Source organism: Cavia porcellus, unplaced genomic scaffold, assembly GCF_034190915.1.
Source record: "Cavia porcellus strain 051 isolate PalLab524CR breed Dunkin Hartley unplaced genomic scaffold, mCavPor4.1 scaffold_25, whole genome shotgun sequence".
In the NCBI taxonomy this organism is placed as follows: domain Eukaryota; kingdom Metazoa; phylum Chordata; class Mammalia; order Rodentia; family Caviidae; genus Cavia; species Cavia porcellus.
In genome coordinates, this window is record NW_026947508.1 from 34,482,652 (window position 1) to 34,503,986 (window position 21,335).

The 21,335-nt window shown below is 34.1% G+C and overlaps 1 protein-coding gene across 16 annotated transcripts in view; it reads left to right on the forward strand.

Moving 5' to 3' along the window:
* Positions 1 to 21,335, forward strand: part of Scmh1 (Scm polycomb group protein homolog 1) — a 213,066-nt gene that overhangs the window by 57,455 nt on the left and 134,276 nt on the right. For 6 of the 16 annotated variants that reach the window (XM_063236204.1, XM_063236202.1, XM_063236201.1 and 3 more), the window contains 3 exons: positions 9,892 to 10,034; positions 11,163 to 11,233; positions 20,246 to 20,480. The exons of 1 other annotated variant lie outside the window; for it this stretch is intronic. In XM_063236204.1, coding sequence (XP_063092274.1) covers positions 9,959 to 10,034; positions 11,163 to 11,233; positions 20,246 to 20,480 — 382 coding nt within the window. In that variant the 5' untranslated portion in view covers positions 9,892 to 9,958. Of the gene's footprint in view, positions 1 to 9,891; positions 10,035 to 11,162; positions 11,234 to 20,245; positions 20,485 to 21,335 lie in introns of those variants that run through there. 9 more of the 16 variants (XM_063236198.1, XM_063236210.1, XM_063236212.1 and 6 more) reach the window with 3 other exon arrangements.

The following is a 21,335-nucleotide window of genomic DNA, read 5'->3' on the forward strand; positions in this document are numbered from 1 at the left end:
AAATATATTTCAAATAAATCAAACATTTAGCTATTTAAGAAAGAAACCAGAGAAGTCCTAAAACAAAGCATGAGCTAATTTTTATAATGTTGAAATGAAGAAAGCATGGTGTGGAAACCAAAGAAACCATAAAAATAACAGTAGGAGAAGAGGAAGTTAAATTATCATTATTAGTAGATGACATGATGCTCTTCTTAGAAAACCCCAAAAACTGTACTAAAAAACTACTACATTTAATAAGCAAAGTAACATAGTTAGATACAAAGTCAACACTCAAAAATCAGTGGCCTTCCTGTACACAAACAACAAACTGACTGAGAGAGAAATTAGGGAAACAACAATACCTTTCACAAAATCCAAAAAAAAAAAAAAAACAAAACCAAACCCTAGGAATCAATCTAATGAAGGATGTAAAAGAACTCTACATTGAAAACTACAGTCCTCTGAAAAAGAGATTGAAGAGGATATCAGAAAATGACAAGGTATTTCTTGCTCTTATGTAGGAAGAACCAATATAGTAAAAATGGTCATACTTCTAAAACTTATCAGATTTAATGCAATTCTTATCAAAATTCCATAGCATATCACACAGAATTAGAGAAAACAATCTATCCTAAACTTCGTTTGGAACCAGAAGCAACCCAGAATAGCAAAGGCAGTTCTGGGCAACAAAGGCAAAGCAGCAGGCATTACAATCCCTGACTTGAAATTGTACTATCCAACTACCATAATAAAAACAGTATGGTACTGGCAAAAAAACAGACCTGAAGACCAATGGAATAGATTAGAAGATACACAAACAACTCCAGACATACTAAACCACCTTATCTTTGACCAAGATGCCAAACACACTCACTGTAAGAAAGATAGCCTCTTTAATAAATAGTGCTGGAAAAACTGTCTCTGCACATGCCAAAAATTAAAGTTGGACCCATCTCTTTCACCATGCACCAAACAAAATTCAAAATGGATCAAAGATCTAAATATTAAAACAGTAACACTAAATCTGCTGAAAGATAGAGTGAGTAAAACTCTTGAAGACATTGGTGTAGGCAAAGACTTTATGAACAAAACCCCAGTTGCACAAGAACTATCACAAATAATCAAGAACTGGGATCTCATATTATTGAAAAGCTTTTTCACAGCAAGAGAAACCATCAGCAGAGTCAAGCGACAACCCACAATGTAGGGGGAAAATGCTTGCCAGCTGTTGCTCAAAGGATTATTATTGAGAACATATAAAGAACTAAAAAAATCAGACTTCCCAAATTTAAAGACTCAATCCAAAAATGGCATCTGAATTGAACACACACTTCTCAGATGAAGAAATACAAACAGCAAATAAATATATGAAAGATGTTCAATATCACTGGTCATTTGAAAGATGCAAATTAAGGCAACACTGAGATTTTGTCTCCTCCTAGGAAGAATGGCTATTGTCAAAAAAATTAACCAATAACAAATGCTAGAGGTGTGGTAGGGAAAAAAGGAACACTTCACTGTTTGTGGGAGTTTAGACTGGTGGAACCACTGTGGAAATCAGTGCAGAGATTCCTCAAAAAACTAGGATTGGTCCCATTTGACCTATCTATTCCCCTTTTGGTTATCTTCCCAAAAGAATAAAAAAAAATCATATAGCGATATATGTGCACCCATGTTTATAGCAATACAATTTGTAATAGTTAGATCTTGGAAACAACCCAAATGCCCATCAACTGAGGAAAGGATAGGAAAAGATGTGGTCTTTTTATTCAGTAGTATACTACTCAACCATAAAGAATGATAAACCTGAGACTTTTATAGGTAAGTGGATGCAACTCAAGACCATACTCATAAATGAAATAAACCTAACACACATGTGTAAATATCATATTGTTTTCCTAGTATGAGAATTTGAAAGAGTAAATAAGATCCAGGGTGTACAATAGATACTGTAAAATGGGAAAAACTTTAAAAGGAAAGAGAAACTGGGATGGAGGAATGGAGAAAAGACAGAAAGGAAAAGCAATATATATATATATATATATATATATATATATATATATATAATATACTCCTAATTTAGCTTAGTTCATTGAAAAGAAAGATTTGTGCTAATATTGTTTGGGCAATTAAATGCCTATGCCTTGTACTCAGTAACTAAAGATAACAGTATGCAATTGTATTAACCATTGTTACCCTCCAATTGTCTTGTTTTGAAATTTTGTTGTTTTTTTCTCTTTAAAATAAAAAAATAGAGACTGGGTGTGGTGGTGTGCGCCTGTAATCCCAGCACTTGGGAGGCTGAAGCAGGGAGGACTATTGAAAGTTCAAGATTAGCCTGGGCTACAAAGTGAGCTTAAGGCCAGCCTGAACTGCATAGTGAAACCCTATCTCCAAAAGACAACAAATAAATAAAATAAAAACATAAAAGACTGAGAAAATTAAGGGTAAACCCTACCAAACTTAGACAAATCTCTTTACCATATTTGAAAGATGAGGGACTACTATTCTTAATTTATAAAGACCTCTTAAACTCCGTGAGAAAATAAAAAATTACTTCAGCACTAAAATAAATCAACTTGATGAATTTCAAAAGATTTTTGATGAATTTCAAAAGATTTTTAAGTTCATTAGAACTGCAAATAGAACATTAAAATTATACTTGAGATCAGTGGTGATCATTGGGGAGTATAATTGTATTTGGTTTTTCACTGATAAGATTTACCAAATACAGAGATTTTATTTTTTAATTTAAGGAGAAAAACAGAAAAAAAGCGTACAAACAATACAGAATTTCAGAAAAATAAACAGTAAGAAATCACCAGTTGATAAGTTATATACTGTCATCTTAGAAATAGTTGCTCGAGTTACAAAATTAAAGCATACAAAGTGATATTCAAACAATGACACTGCAAACAGTTCTGCTCAATGATCCAAGAAGAACTTAGTAATATGGTTATCAGTCCTACACACTTGTTTTTTTATCTTAAAAAGGGTAAGATTAAACATAACAAAACAGAACAAAACAGTTTATAAGGAAACAGTTTAAAGAAACATAGATTTCAAAGCAAGTCCACGGGAGATCTTCACTGTCTATCTTATTTTCTCTAGTTTTCTTCCAAATAGTTGTCCCCATCTTCACACACATTAAATATATACTGAACTTTATAGAACTAATCAAATCATTATAGGATGATAAAGGCCTTTTAGATCTTCAAGACCTGACTTTGAGGAAGTCGATATTGTCTACCATAATGTTTCTCAGTCTCTTCATAGTAGCTGTCTTTATCTTTACGTATGCTGAAATTGAACATAAGAGACTAGAATAATATCACTCTGAACAGTGAGTGATAGTATTGCTAGATTTCATATCATAATGCTACAGAATTAGCATTGAGTTTCTTAGTGTCTCTTCTTCAGAATATCTGTTCATTACATCATATATTATATAATCTATTCCTGTAAATAGTTTAGAAATTCTTCCCATGTGTGAATCTCTACATGTATATCTACCCTTTCTGTATTATAGGGAAAAATAGATCAAAACAAGACAACAAAATAAATTCCTAGGAAAACATGAAATAAAAAGACATATAGGACCACAATATTAGGCAATCTACAGTAGTTACTATGCTTTCTCTTGTTATTTTCAATAGAATTGTCCACGTCATCAGGCATAATATAATTGAACATAACATTACATAGCTATTTTAATAAAAACACAACTTTGAAGAAATTGTAGGACTTGAAAGCAGTTAATAATCAAAACCAGAATGGATATCTTTTACATCTTGTCATCTTCAGAGTAGTTGTCTCTACTCTTAGACTTCATACTGTCAAGCATACCAAATTCAAATGAAATCAGTGGAGGCTAAACAGCAGTCTAACAAACCAGATTCAAATAAAATCAGTCATATAAGACAATGTAAGTAATACAGGGTTTCAGTGTAAGTTAATAGGAAATTAAGGATAGTTACCGTGGTATAACCTGTTATTTTTGGGTTAGCTGTCTGTGCCCTCAAATCTAATATGAGTAGACAGACTAGAACAAAATATAATCAAACTAAACAGCGATAAAACTACTGTAACTTTTAAATTCTGATACACTATTAACAATTTCCTCTACCTTCCTTTTTTAAACAATTCCTTTTCCCTTTCTCAGGATGCTTGGATATTTTGAGTCCCACTAGCTCTTTTAGTTTTTAGATTAGGGAGTCATCCTGTTATCTGAGTGTTGCTAAACCTTTTTACCCCTGAGCTTGATCTTGAGCTGTACTCCTTTACTTACTAAAGTCACAAGGTTTTCCTTCCTTCCAGCTGTGTAGTTCTACACTGCCCAAAAGTGTCAGAGCTTTCAAATCTATCTGCAGCTGCTGCATGAGTTGTCCCTATTTCTCTTTGGTTTCCTGTCACATATAGCATTGTTTTCTCATCTTTGACTCTCAGTTTATTAACCCTCTTTCAGGTTGAGTGTATCTCCTATTCAGAGCATCTCAGTTGACCTTGCCTCATAATGTACTCTGCCTGTGTTTCTTTTTTGTTAGTGTATCAGGGCTATCTATATTAAAGATTATAACTTACCGTCTCTGCCTCATTTCTTGTATTTTATTCTTCTGCTACTATTTGTCCACTTTACTCTTTCATTCCACTGTCTGCCCCATTCACTGAGGCCTCTCTGTCACTGTTGCTGGAATCCTAGTATTTTTTCCTCTCTCTCTGGAATGTCCTTCAGTATTTTTTGTAGGGTTGGGTTGGTGGCCATGAACTCCCACAGTTCCTCCTTGTCTTGGAAATATCTTGTTTGTCCATTAATTTTGAGAGAGAGTTTTTTCGGGTACATCAGTCTTGACTGGAGGTTATTTTCTTTCAGGGCTTGGACTATTTCCCCCAGGCTCTTCTCAGTTTGAGAATTTGTGTTGATAAGTCTGTGGTTATTTTGATAATTTTTCCATTGTAGGTAATCTGCTTCTTTTCTCTGGCTGCTTTTAATATTCTGTTCTTGTGGTGGATTTCTGGAATCTTGCTTATTATATGTGTGGGTGTAGATCTGTTTTGGTTGTAGGTAGCTGGAGTTTTGTATGCCTCTTTTATCTGGATATCATTTCTTTTTCCTTTGCCTGTAAGTTTTCCTTAATTATATCTGTGAATAGTCTTTGTAGTTCATTTGTAGTTACTCCTGCTTCTTTGCTCATGTTTTTTATTCTTAAGTTATAAATCCTCTTGTTGTCTTGTAGCCTTTGTATTGTTTCTTCCTGCTTCCTTGTTATTTTTAAGACACCTTTTCTTTCATGATCACACACCATAAATCTCTCTTCAAGTTTCAAAAGGCTAACTTTAGTTTCTGTCAAGGCATTTTGCCAGCTTTCAATGGAGTTTTTAGTTTCCTGGTAATCTCTTTGGATCTGTTTCATGTATTCTAGATTTTGTTTATATTCTTCATCAAAGGTTTCTCTTCCTTTTCTGAGTTCCTCTGTTCTTCCTTCTGTGTTCTCTTGGGAGAGGCTTGTAATTTCTTTAATTAATCTTTTTATACCTTGCCTCACTTGGATCAGAAGTACAGTTTTAAATTCATCTATGAGGTCATGAAGGCTTTATGTCCACTGATGCAGTATCTAATACTGCATGATGATTGCACTGGTTCTCTTCTGTATTTACCTCTCCTGGGCTTATTTTTCCAGGGTCAGTGGCTGGAGGTTTTTTTTTAAATTTCTGTCTCTTGTCATGTTTCTGGTTTCTTTCAGACAGGTGTGTCTGAGGGGGGGTCTCTGACCCTCTCCGTATTGCTTAAGGTCTTTCCAAAGCATACTGACTGGGATTTTGCTGCCCTCCCCAATTTGCTGTTATCTGAGGTATCTTAAACTCCCTCCTAGGGGCTCAGGATGGTGCGAGGATACTCACCGTAGGCTGCCCAGTCCAGAGCTCAGGGCACAGGCAAGCGGGCCCAATTCCTCAAAGCTGGTTGATCATGGCAGGAAACCAGAAAGTTCTGGTTCTGTATTTTTGATTATTGTATGAAGAGGTGTTTTCAGAAGCAGATTCTCTGGGCTCTGTTCGCCACGGCAGCTCTGTGGGGCTCCGGCGGCAGTGGCCCACTCAGTGCTGGCACCATGGGCTCGGGTCCTCACGTGAGCAGTGAGGGCAAAGGCAGCAATGCATCCCAGCAGGTCCAGTCCTGTGCCAGGGATGCCATAATGCGCCCTCCTCCTCACATCCTCCAGGACGCTGCCCGGATCCAGGGAGGCAGTGGTGGCAGCAGAGGCAGTGGGGGGGGGTGCGCAGGGGCAGCTGGTGGACACCTAGTCACTCCACTTCCCTAGCCTCAGGCAGGCCCATGGCAGCAGAGTTGGAGGCAACAGCTGGAGCACAGCAGTGCAGGGATGGCCTGTCTCACCAGTGGCCCAGAGATGCTCAGGGCTGCATGGTGGCATGGCCAACCAGGGCTGTATGTTTGATTGGTTTTTCTCACCTTAGTTTCTTCCTGGGACAAGAGAATTCCTCTCCTTCTGTTCGGGGCTCCCCATGCTGTATTATGTTGAATTCTAAGTTGACTCAAATATAGAGATTTTAAAACACGGTTTTAACAAAGGTAGGGGAGACACTCATGTACTTTTGGTAGCAATACAAATTGGTATACTCTTTTAGAGCATATATCACCAATATATATTATATCAAAATCTAAATAGGCATACTCTTTGTCTATTAATCATGTTCTTTGGAAGTTGCCCCAAGGAGAGAATATTTTTCAAAGATGTATATATATACTCATAAAAAATGAGAAAACGCTTAAATGGCCATATGGTTGTTATATTGTATAAATTATGATACATATGATCAATGGAGAGCACTGTTAGCCCATTCTTGGCATAGGACTTTTTAATAACCTATAGATTGATTATCTGTATTGCTTTTGGGAATTTGAATTCTACATTTAGGTGAAACAAAGTAGAGTTCTTACAAAAGAACGTAGCTAAAATAGTAGCCAGCGTGAGTGCTCAACATGTAAACGTATATGTGTATTTACATAATGTCTATCTTCAACTTTATAATGTAGGCTTCATGTGGCCAAAAACTGGCTTTATTGTTCTTTACTATATATGCTCAGAGCTAAAAACTAGGTTTGGCATATAGTAGATGTTCAGTAAATATTTGCTAAATGGATAAATAGTGAAAAAGAGAATCCGTGCATTCAACTAGATGACTTCTTATACTTTACATTTTATGGATTTTTTAAATATTACAAATATAGTTTTATGTCATTTGTAAGTACCTTTATGGTAAGGATCTTATTTTCCTAATAATAAATGTGCTTATAAATTTATAAAACACTTTCATAAGTATGATTCAGTAATATAAATGAGATGGCTGGCTTTTTCTCAACTACAGGGGCTCAAATATTTTGTCTATAACTTCACTAAGATAGCTTCCAGTCTCTACCACATCACCTCATTTTATTCAAGTTCTTTTTGATTACCTTGTTTGTTTGTGTGTTGTGTCTCATCATATATCAGAATGTAAATTCCATGAGGGCAGGAATCTCTTATTTTATTGTTTGGCACATAGAGGATACTGATTAAACTTCTGTTGAATAAATAAATGAGAACATAGAAATTACAGCTTTAAGTAATATTTCAATAATTGAAAGCACTCAGTATATATAGTTTAAATGTTATACCTGTATTAATAATATTAATCTTGATAATAATCCCTGTGACCACCTGTGGAACAAAAGGCATCTGTTCTACTTCATTATCTTAATTTATAAAATTGTAACAGGTTATTTATGTTAATATTTATCTAATGTGTGCTCTTGTCTAGACTTAAAGCTTTGTAAATTTTAGAACTATATCTATGTTGCTCTTCTAACATTTAACATAGTTCTTTGCACTTGGAAGGAATGTAAATATTTATTGAATAAAGAATTACGTACAATTGTATGAGCTAGCTATCTCCTTAGTAAACCAAGGCTTGGAAGCATAAAGTAATTTTACAAAATATAGTTAGATAGAGAAACGAGAATTTAACCAACATCTGCCTTCCAAATATTACATTTTTTCAACCTCACTATAATAATTTCTAGACTCAAAATTAAGCAGAGTTACCAAAGGAGTATTCAAAAATACATAACCTTGGATCACACTTGGTGGCACTGAGTGAGAACTTCTGAAGATAAGGCCCTAAATTTTGTTTAAAGAAGTGAGAAAAACTATGAGTATGGTTTGAGAATCAATGATTTAGACAATAGACTGGTAAATAACTGTTTGAGGTCCAAATCCAGTCTCCTGCCTTTTTTGTCAATAAACTTTTAATAAACACAACCATACTTGTTCATTTACACACTGTCTGTAACAGCCATCATACTCCAAAAGCAGAGTTTAATCACTGTGACATTACTATATGACATAAAAAGCTTAAATTTTTTACTACTTTATTTTGCCAGTTCCTTTATTTTTCTCCACTAAAAAAGCTTTTACTTTATTTAGTACATGTTTGCAGTACATGAAGTTTACTTCAGCTTGAGAAGTAAAATACATATACATCACACAGCTTATTTTTTTTAATCTTGTTCCTCTTTCTACTCCCTGTTCCTTCCTATCTCTAAATCCCTTTTCCCCATTTTCATTTTTGCTTTATTGGTCTTAGGTCATATCTATGACATACAATGTTTGCTTTCATTGTGGATATTTGGTACCCATATATACAGGGAATATTTTAAATGTTTATACTTCTCATTCTCTTTACCCTGTCCCTTTGCCAATTCCTAATCTATACTTTGCTTTGCCTGTAGTTTCTTTTGTGGTTATTTTAGTGCTTGCAGATGCAGAAGATATCTAATATCTGACTTCTTGATGAGCATGATAGTAGTAATTGGATATCCTTATTAAGTCAATAAAAAGTACCTTGTTTTTGCAATTTACCTAGTGTAAAAAGACTTAAATAGCCCAAATGATCAAGTATAAGAAAAATACTGATCTAGATATGGTTCATGCCAGTCAGTTATCACAGTGGATGGATTATTTTTACATGATTCTTTTTCACTGAGTTTGTAATAGGGGTTTCCTGAGTGTCTTAAGGTCTGTGTATCTCATCTGTGTATCATATAGCACAGGAATTGATTAACATGATTATATGTATAATAGAAAACTGTAATTAATACTTTTATTAATTATTCTTGTATCTCCTATGCTGCTCTAGTTCTTAAAACCAAGGTCTCTTGAGTGCTTTTGGTCAGAACTCAAGCTAATATAAGCAATTACCCAGGGATGTCCAGAACGCTAGATCTGTACTCCCTAAAATATTACCTTTAAGCTGTATATACGTAAATTATTTAAAATAAAATAAAATTTAAAATTTAACTTCTTACACTAGCCACATTTCAGATTTTCGTTAGTTATATACAGCCAGTGACTGTTATTGGACAACATAGATACACAACATTTGTTTCAGAACAGAAAGTTTTAGTGGACTTGGTGCTGTACATGCTAGAGTTTAAGAGTCTCAGTTCAATGAAATCCAAGTGTAGTTGATTTAATCTTTCATTCATAAAGATGAAATAATAATTTGTATTTTTTCTAACATCAAACAATAATGAAATGTTCAACCCTGCTGTAGGGCCTCTTAGCTAAGAGAAAATTTTTTATTAAATTCTAATAATCTCTTTAAATATTGACTCTAGGAAATATCTGTCTCATTTGCCCCATGGACTATCTGGTCATGATGATTAATCATTGGCTAGTTTGTAAAATGTTTGAGAAATTTGATATATTGCCAAATCTATTTGACTTAGCTATGGATGATGGGAAAGGAACCAGTTTTAAAACAGAAACTATAAAGTCATTAGAGTATAAAGTCTTGGCATAATCTTTTAAATGATTTAGATTTCATCATTCAGTGACTCATTTTTATTCCCAGCATCTAGTGCTTTTTGTATGGCCCAAAGGGGCCCTGTGCTGCTCCACTACCAAGGAAACGTCAAGAAATGCTGTTTTGCTACAGTGGTTTAGCTTGTGAGAGTCTCTGGGACGTTCCCTGCTCCATCATGGTGTCACCTCTAGGTGGGTATTAGGGGGAAATTTGTAACTAATTTAAGTTTCTAATAAAGAAATAGATAATTTTTTGTGGTCTAATGAAATTTCTATTTAACAGCCAGTATCTTAACATGTTTTCCAGGCTCTAGTACAGTGTCACCTTAAAGATTATTTTTCTAGCAATGTTCTTTAAATCAAGAGACTAAAAGATTTTATAGACTTCTTAGCTTGTTCTTATTTACTGTCATCAAAAATGTTTCTCGTGTCCTGCTTTTCTGTAGATTACTGGATCTTTGTCATTCTGTACATCAAAGCTGTGCAGCTATGATGGAGGGAAATAGGATTGGGATACGTAAAAGAAAGCCAGTTTTAAGTGAGAACTCAAGTATAATCTCACTCATATGGCTTCTCCTCCCTTCAAATGTTCTCTCTTCTCACCTCATGTCTCCATATAGTCGTTCCTTCATTCTTCCAACGTGAGATCTAACCACGTTGGGTGGTAAAAGCTGTCACTTGACAGCAGTAGGGACTTCTATAAGAGATAGTTTATTCAAAAAGTATCTCCCCACTCACTTTTTGCCTCTTCTAATCTGTTTCCTATGCGCTTCCTGGAAATTTCTTGGAAATACTAGTGGATATTTCTCTGTAATTTTATGACATTTTAGGAACTAACATGAAAAACACCTTAGGTCAAGCTGGACATGGTGGCACATACCTATAGTCCCAGCACTTGGAAGCTGAGGCAGGAGGATTGCAGTGAGTTTGAGGCCAGCCTAGGCTACATAGTGAGTTCAAGGCCAGCCTAAACTGCACAGCAAGACTCTTTTTTTTTTTTTTAAACTGAACAACAACAACAAATGCATCTTAGGTCAGTGATGGTGAGCCTTTAGAGCCTTCAGTGATACGAACAGTCCACTGTGGCACACATGCTGCAGATTTACCACCACTGTCTCATGTTATCTTGAAACCATGATTTTAGAACATTAAAAGAGCCACTCAGGTCTTCTGTTTCTTCCCCCTAATACTCCTTTGGGCCCAAGTTGAATTTTAAGCTTAAAACCACTCTAAAAATGGCTTAATGTTTAGTGTACATTATATCCCAAAAGTATTTTTTCAGGAAGTTGACTGTGATAGAGATTTCTATTTCCTTTACAGGTCATTTTACCTGGGACAAATACCTAAAAGAAACATGTTCAGTCCCAGCGCCTGTCCATTGCTTCAAGCAGGTAATTGATTCTCAGCATCATTAGTATATGGGAGACAAATAGGTTTCTTTTGTTTGGTGTCATTGTTGTTATTGTTGGTTTTTTTTTTTTTTGTGGTTTGTTTTGTTTTGTTTTGGTTCGTAATTAGCATATGAGCCTTTGGCTTCTCACTTGAGGACAAGCTTGGATGAGAGGAATAGAAACTCTGCAGAAAAATTTGGTCCTGTGAGTTTTAGAGGAGTTGTTCTGCTCAGCTTCATCCCAACTAATGCTCTTTCCTCCTCCTTTTCCTCTTCCTCCTCCTTGTTCTTCCTCCTCCTCTTCTTCACCTTTTTGAGGATATTTCGTTACTAGAAGAAATATGCCAACTGTAGTTCTTAATTCAGACAGATAAGAAAGAGACTTCTAGCCCTTAGATACTACTTAAAAGTGAAGCAGTATTTCTTTCCTTGTACTTAACACCCCTGCCACAATCTTACTTTTATCTAAGACTTATGACATTGAATCCCATTGGGAAAAGTTTTAGGAACTCATCAGAGGTCATCCAGAGCGTCCCACATAGAATTAAATGTTCCAGACAATTCATAAGTGATGTTGATTGTCTCAGTAAGTGATAAGACTTATAAGCAAAGAATATTTCTCTGTACTGCTAAACAGAGCTAAGCATTAGGCCATCGGTCTTCCTTTGTTACTCAATGATTATTATCCTGTGTCAATAGTTCATATTTAGGTCTATATTCTAGATAAAAATACAAATTCAAAACATCTTTTCAAATTTAGTTGAAAATATTCAAATTAATATTTTCACCTGAAACATGTTTTTAAAAGTCTAAATATAATAAGTGGTAGTTTTCAAATCACCAATGACCAAACAACTAAACAATTTGGGAAAACTAAAAAATGAGCCCTGTGTGATTTTCCAGCTTTCTGTCTCAAGAATTTTAGATCATGGTTCAGGGAAAGGAAATGTAGGTTGAGCCAGCAGATTCCCTAATTTAAAGAAATGAGATCAACTGGGAGTTCTTTTAAGGTATTCAGGAAAATACTGTTGTTCATTGAAAGCATGTGAGGAAATATTTCATGCCAGAGTAACTCCTGGGAAAAGTATTAGAAGGAATAGAGCCTGACACACCAACTCAACTGGAAACTCTCACAATTCACTGGGCATTGAATAGGACTACTCAAGAAAGTTTTACTCAGTGTCAGGAAATAATGTATTAGCTATAGCCTGAGCAGTGTTCCACACCTGCCTCACAAATCATAAGAAGCAAGAGCATAAAACCCTATGTAAGTAGCTACATCTGGGAACAAAACACAAGGAAATTTATAGGAATGAAAAATTATCCAGGGACCATCAAATAAAATTCACAATGTGTGGCATCCAGTCAAAGATAACAAGGCATGAAAGGAGGCAGAAAGTACAATCAGTAACAGAATAATCAGTTGGTTGAAACTGACTCAGGACCTACATAGGTCATAGAATAGCAAACAAATACATTGATTATTTTCATCATTTGATGTGTTAAACAGAGAAATTGAAGATATAAAGAAAGAGATTGAATATTACATATGAAATGGAAAATATACTGGATGGAATTAGTGACAGAATAAAAGATTAGTAAACTTGAAGATATTTAACAGTAGAAAGTACCCAAAATTAAACATAAAGGAAAAAGAAAAAAAAAATGAAAAGAGCACCAGAACTGTGAAATAGCTTCAGGTGACCAAATACACATGAAATGGAGTCCCCAAGAAAGATAAAAGAAAGAGGGAAAGAAGAAAGCATTTGAAGAAATAATAGGTAAAATTTTCCAAAAATGAGAAATACTGTAAACCCATAAGTTCAAGAAGCTCAGTGAGCCCCAAAAGTAACAAGAAGAAAACTACACTAATGTATATCATTATAGTGCACAAATCCATAAAGAGAAAACCTTAAAGCAGCCAGAGAAAAGATACTTTATATGTAGGATAACTAAGATAAGAACTACACTGTCACTGTGTTCTCTCTCTCTCCCTCTCTCTCTCTCTCTCACTCACTCACTTTTTTTCTTGAGACAGAGTTTCACTATGCAGTTCAGGCTGGCCTTGAACTTACTTTATAGCCCACGCTCAAATTCTCAAATTTGTGGTGATTCTCCTGCCTCAGCCTCCCAAATGTTGGGATTATAGACATCTGCCACCATGCCCAGCTTTTCACCGTATTTCTTGTTAGAAACAATGCAAGGAAAAACAAAGTTGTGCAACATTTTTAATGAAAGAAAACATTTAACCTAAAATACAATACCTAACAAAAGCTGGTTGAAATTGACTCAGGACTTACATAGGTCATAGAATAGCATCTATACTTTGAAAAAACATCTTTCAATAATGAAGCTGAAGGAATTTGTCACTAGCAGTTGAACTGTCAGAAATTTTAAAGGAAGTTATAACAAGCAGAAGGAAAATGATATCAGATGAAATAACAGATCTATAGAAAGCAATGAACTTTAAAAATTTTAAATTTAATAATACATAAAATGTTTTTTCTTAGTAAATCTATAAAATACAATGAACTATATAAACATTAATTATGTATTGTGGGGATAACATAAGTTAAATGTATGATAATAAGGCAGGGAGAAATTTAAGTTTACTGATGCGAAATTTTTATACATAAATTTGTATAATATTACTTGAAGATAAACTATGATAAATTAAAGATGTTTAATATCTTTAATTTATACTAAATAAATTAAAGATGTTTACTATAAACCCAGAGCAACCACTAAAATGATGGAAAACCACTAAAATAATGGAAAACATTTAAACTCAGCTATATCAAAAATCAAGTTAAATGTAAATGACCTACACATCTCAATGAAAAGATTAAGATTGGCACATTAGATAAAAAGCAAAATTGAGTTTGTACAATGCCTATAAGATGTTACACTTTACTCTTCAAAAAAAGTAATAGGAACTATGGGAGTAATAAAACCCAAAATGTGTAATTGTCATTGTACAAAAGAAAAGAAAGTGCTCTAAAGGTTATAACTGCATATATGTTTAAGTGTATAAGGTAGATAACCATATTACTGAGTTTTGTTGGATCATTGAACAAAACTGTTTGCAGTCTCACTGTTTGAAAGTCCACTTTATATGCTTTAATTTTGTAACTTGAACAACTATTTCTAAGATGAGAATATGTAATCTATTAACTAGTGATTTCTTACTGTTTGTTTTTTAAATTTTGTATTACTTGTACCCTTTTTCTGTTTTTTTCTTTTTCTCCTTAAATAAAATTTTTAAAAAAGATATTACACTTTAACAATAGGAATGGGTTAAAGATAAAATGATGGGAAATGATGTAAGATGCAGACATTAATCATTAATATACCTGAAATAACTTAATATCAAAGTATGTTTCAGAGCAAAGACTGTTACTGGAATATAGAAAATAATCTCATAATAATAAAACAGTCAGACAATCCTTACATGGAACAAAGCCTTATGAAATTAATCCAAAATACGTCCAAAATGTATCTGTAGTCAGAGTTGATAGAAATTAAGCAAGCATACCATACACTTGAACAACTAACTTGACCCAGTTGCGACATACTGAACATTGTCCAACATCTGTAGAGTACACATTCTTTTTGAGTTGTTGGTGAACATTTAGTAAGATAAGCCATATTCTGGGCATAAAAAAGCTCAAGAAATGTGAAAGCATTTAAGCAGTACAAAGTTATGACAGTGGAATTTTTTATTAAAATAACAGAGTTACCTAGGAAATCTCCAAATATTTGTAAACTAAGTAACTCATTTCTAAGGACCCTATGCATGCTAAGAAACCAAAAAGGGACATAAGAAAGTATTTTCAACTGAATGAAAATGAAAACAGAACCTTTCAGAATGTGTAGGATGCTGCTAAAGCAATACTTAGGGGGAAATTTATAGCACTGAACATTTATATTAAAATGAAAGGTTTTGATTAACTTTAGAAAACTGAAAGGGAAAGAAAGTTAACTCTGAAATAAAGAATAAGAAACAGATTAGAGCATAAATCATTTTTTTTTTTTTTTTTTACTGGTACCGGGGATTGAACTCACGACCACGCACTTGCAAGGCAGGCGCTTATTAGAGCATAAATCACTAAACAAAAGACAGAAAAACTATAGACACAACTGAAGCCAAAAGCTAGTTCTTTCCAAAGATTAATAAAATTATAAAGTTCCAGCCAGATGACCATGAATAAAGGAAAAAAATGTAACTAGCCAATATCTGAAATAAGATAACTAATATCACTATAGAGTCTACAGATATTAAAATATTAAGAAGTACTATATCTGTAAATTTGACAACTGAGATGAAATGAGTAACTTTCATGAACGACACAATTACTAAAGTGTAGTCAAAAAGATAGAAGATCTGAATAGTGCTATTTCTTTTACAAAAATTGAGTGGTAGTAAAAAGTTCTCCCTTAGTGGCTTTGCTGATGATTTTTTTTTTTCAAACATTTAAGGAAAAAATGTACAAACTCTAAACAGACTTCCAGAAGATTTATGAGAAGGAATATGTCTATTCTACAAAGTAAACATTTCTGTTGCCAAAGCCAGGCAGACATCAAACAACAACAACTGCACAGCAGTATCCTTGTAAAAATTCTTAACAGTTTTAAAGGGAAAAGAATAACAGCATATAGAAAACTCATTATGACCTAGTGGCATTAATTCTAGGAATGCAAGGTTTATTTAAATTTCAAAAATCAATCGATATAATTTACCATACAAATACACTAAAGAAAAAACGTATTCAGTATAGTGGAGAGAATATTTGTAAATCACATAGATAACAGCAAAACTCCACAAATGAATTCGTAGATTCAATGTAATCCTATCAAATTCTAGATACCTTTTTTTTTTTTTTGCAAAAATTGACAAGTAGATTCTAAATTTCATATAGAAATGCAGGGTGCTGGGTGTGGTGCCACATGCCTGTAATCTCAGCACTTAGAAGACTGAAGCAGGAGGATCACTGTCAGTATGAGGCCAGTCTGGGCTATATGGTGAGTTCAAGGCCAACATGAACTGCATAGTGAGACCCTGTCTCAAACCAAAAACAAAAAAACAACGTATGGAAATATAAGAGACCAAGAATAGCCAAAGCAGTCTTAAAAAGGGAAAATAATGGTGGAAGACTCAATATTTCCTGATTTAAAAATTTACTACAAACTGTAGTACTCAAGATGATGAGATTCTGGCATGAAGGCAAACATATAGATTATTGATCCATTAATTTACAGTCAGTTACTTTTCAGTGAGAATGCCAAGACAGTTCTATGAGATTTTCAACAACAGGTATGGGAATAACTGGATATCCACAGGTAAAAGAATGAAATCACATCCTCTCTATATCATATACAAAGATTAACTCCAAGTGGATCATAGACCTAGATGTGTAAGTTAAGACTATAAAACTCTTAGAAGAACACACATGATATCTTTATTACTTTGGTTTAGGTAACAGTTTCTTAGATACAGCACCAAAAACACAAACCACAAAAAGAAAAAATAGATATACTGAATTTCATCCAAACCAAATGGACTTCCAAGGACACAATCAAGAAGATGAAAAGATTAATCACAAAATGGGAGAAAATATCTATAAATCATATATCTAACAAGAGACTTGTACTCCAATTGCAGTATATAAAGAACTCTTACAAATGAACAATTTTTTTAAATGACAGATTTTTCAAATGACAGATTTTTATTTTTTTGTTACTATATGTTTGTAGTACATAATGATCACATTACTCATGAAGAAGAAAGTCACAATTTTAAAATGGGCAAAGAACTCGAACACATATTTCTCCCTATGGATACAAATGACCAATAAACACATAAAAGAAACTCTACATCATTGTCTTTCAAAAACAGAAATCGAAATTGCAGTTATATAATATACATCTGCTAGATGACTAAACTTTAAAAAGCAGACAGTAACAAGCACTGATGAGCATATAGAGAAATTAGTACTGTCATGTATTGGTGCTGAGATTATAAAATCCTGTAGCCATCTTAGCAAACAGTTCATTTACTCAAAATGTTAAACACAGAGTTACCATATGACCTAGCAGTCCCATTCAGTGTATATGCAAGAGAACAGAAAACATGCCAAGGATATCTCATAAATGTCAATCACATCATTACTAATAATACAATAAATCCCTAACTTACTAACAAATTCCATTCCAGGAGCCACAAGCCAGTTTTGTCCATAAGCCAACAAAGAGAAAATATTTTTAAGTCAAAGACTTAACTGTAATTGTGAAGAGGAAACAATCCAAATGTTCATCCAATGGTAAATAAGCAAAGTGTAGTATATCCATACAATAGAATATTATTCTGCAATGAAAAGGAATGAAGTACTGATGATACAGGCTATAATGTGTGTATGAGCTGTGAAAACATGCTAAGTGAAAGAAACCATTTGCATATTAGCCACGTATTACATAATCCCAACTATATGAAATATCCAAAATAGGCAAATCCATATAAATGAAAAGTAGTTTCATAATTTCCAGTGCCTGGACTGAGAGAGGGGATGGAGAATGACAACTGATGAAATGGGATTTCTGTTGGGGAGATAGTGAAACTTTTATAAGAGTAGGTAGGCATAAAGTTTGCACAATTCTGGGTTTATACTTAAAAACTTTGAATAGGGCAGGACTACAGCTTAGTGATAAGTGTCCCCAAGGCATGCATGAGGCCCTGGGTTCATGTTCAGTTCCACCAAACAACAGCATTGAATTATATATATACTTTATAAGAGTTAACTTTCTTATGTGTGAGTTAAATGTATACTCATCATATCATCCAGCCATTCCAATCTTAGATATTTAGGAAGAGAAAAGAAAGTCAGTTGGCCTTCCATGTGTGGATTTTGCATTTGTGAATTGGACTGATTGCAGATCAAAAATGTTTGGGGGAAAATTGTGTCTATACTAAACATGTGTAAGCTTTTTCTTGTCATTATTTCCTAAGCAACACAGTATAACAATTATTTACATAGTATGTATATTGTATTAGGTATTCTAAGTAATCCAGAGATGATTAGGGAAGATGTATGTAGATGATACAGGAAGATGTGTGTAGATTATGTGCAAATACTGTACCACTTTATGTAAGAGACTTGAGCATCCATGGGGGGTCATCCTGGAATTAATCCTCTCTAGGCACTAATAGACAACTGTATTGTTTCTTTGCAAATATTTACACAGGAATATTCATAGCAATTTTATTTTGTAATAGTAAAAAAGTGGAAAAAATCAGACAACATCAACTTACATACTGCTAAGCAACAAAAATGAATTACAGGTTGAGTATCTCTTATCTAGACTTTTTCAGACCATAAGTTTAGTGTTTTATATTTCATTTTTTTCAGACATTAGAATATTTGCATATGTAAAATGAAATACCTTAGAGATATAACCCAAGTCTAAACATGAAATTCATGAATTTCAATATACTTTATACACATTTCCTGATAGTAATTTTATACATTTTTAGTGTGCCTGTGTTTTGGCTGCAACTCATCACATGAACCCAGTTATGAAATGTTATACTTTTTTTTTTATTTAAGGAGAAAAGAAAAAAAAACAGTGAAGGGGTACAAGTTATACAGATTTACAGAAGAAAAAAATGCGCAGTAGGAAATCACTAGTTAATGGATTACATATTGCCATCTTAGAAATAATTGTTCAAGTCACAAAATTAAAGCTTGTAGAGTGGACATTCCAACAATGATACTGCAAACAGTTCTGTTCAATGATCCAATAAAACTCTGTGATATCATTTTCTATCTTATACACTTAAATATACATGCAGTTATATAGTTTAGAGCACTTTCTTTTCCTCTCTTTTGTACAATGACTATTACACATTTTGGGTTTCATTGCTCCCACGGTTCTTATTGCTTTTTTGGAAGAGAGTAAAACCAAATGTGACATAACAGAACAGAATCAGTCAAGTCAAAAGGGTGGACATAATAGATAATATAAAAACATAATACAAGGTGATCAACAGTGGTTACCATAATGCCTCCCGCTATCTCTAATAGAATTGCCTATATCATTAGTTATAATACAATTGAACAAAACAGTAAAGAACAAAACCGACAAATACTTTTAATGTTAAAATCAGTACTCAAAAAGTTTCAGAATTTGCAGCATTTTGGACTTAAGACTTTCAGATTAGAAATAATCTGTATTGATCCATTCAGCAATGTAGGTGAATATCAGAATAGTTATGCTGAATGAAAGCTATCCAAAAAAGTACATCCTCTATGATTATATGTAAGGTTAGGAGATGAAAAGCAATCTACAATGTACAAAGTACATCATTGGTTGCCTGGACATAAGAGTCTGGGAGGGACCACAATAAAAGGGTTACAAAGGAACATTCATGAAGTGGGGTGATAGTCACACTCATTTTCTTGATCCTGGTGATGCTGTCACAGATGAATACATATGTCAAGACTTACCAATGTGTATATAGTTTATTATATATCAATGTTATGAGTTTATTTAAAACTTAATGTCAAAATAAGAAAAAATCAACTCCCAGTGGTTCTTAATCTATGTAGTAGATATGCAGACCACTAATGTTCCATAAAGAGACACTTAGGATATGGTAGCTGCATAGAATGTGGAGGTACTGAAAAGAAAGTGTTATATCCAAAGAGATAAAAAGTTGGAAAAGATAGAATGAGAAAGCATTAGAGCAAGTAGATGCTGTTGTCCTTTTTACTGGTGTGAAGCAATATTTGGTGCTTCCGAAGAAAGTAAATTTTCTCTTCATCTTACCTTACACTGTTTCTTCAGATGAAACTTTTCTTAAATGATAGGGCATAATTCAAAATGTTATCCCTGGTCCAGGTGTAATCCAATTTGAGGACAAAGCCTACATTTTCTGTTTTTTTTTTTAACTTTCTTTGTGAAAACTCAGTTGACTATATTCTTGTTCTACCTAATCCCTACGGCTTATTCTTGTCAGTCCTATACACCTCCAAGCAATGAATTCAAGATCAGCATGAAATTAGAAGCACAAGACCCCAGAAACACCACATCCACCTGTATTGCCACAGTAGTTGGACTGACTGGTGCCCGCCTCCGCCTGCGCCTTGATGGCAGTGACAACAAGAATGACTTCTGGCGGCTGGTTGACTCTGCTGAAATCCAGCCTGTTGGGAACTGTGAGAAGAATGGGGGGATGCTGCAGCCCCCTCTGGGTGAGTTACTAGACCCATACTCTTCCCTACAAATTGTGTGGGACCCCTTTTACATTCGATTATGGAAAGTATAGAGTCCCTGCCTATCCCTTTGCTTTCACTTAGTCCCTAAAAATTTCCATCTCAATATTTTAGCCTATGATGTCTAAGTGTCTCTCAAACTCTACCTTTCCGCACATGAAGATACACCTTTCTTTCTTTTTTTGTCAGTATTCATTTACACTAAGAGAGAGAATTGAAGGTATTCTTTCCATTTAGTGTACTTCAAGAAAAATAAAGTAAAAATACAGATACAGACACACACATGTGCACACACCCCCACACAGACATACACATCACAGAGCTTCCACTAAATTCAGTAATGATGACAAGGAGTAAGAGAAAACTCCACCAGTAAAAAGGGTAAAAATATCTTTCATCTCTTCCCCTCCTCCTAGATTCTCACTTTGTCCTTGGAATTCTCTCATTTTAAATCTGTTATTTTGCTTAAACTACTAACCCCACTAGGTTTTCCTCTTCTAAATTAGAATCGCCTTTTTTTTTTCTTGGTCTAAAAGTACCTAAGAGTGCCATCCCATCTAATCAGTTACTACCAGTCAGTATTGGAGTGACTCTCAATGAAATGCAGATAGAGAAGGATGGAGCATGGACTTTGGGCCATGGTCCCCTCAGGAAGCTGAGCTACATTGAGGTTAGGGAATATATATCATTTGAAAGCACACCCTAAATACTTGTTTAAATATGTTCCTCCATTTGTAATTATTTGTAATATATAATTCAAGCTATAAAAAGAACACAGTGAATGTCCATGTACCTTCATTGTTGATAATCATCAACACAAGGTCAATCTTGTTT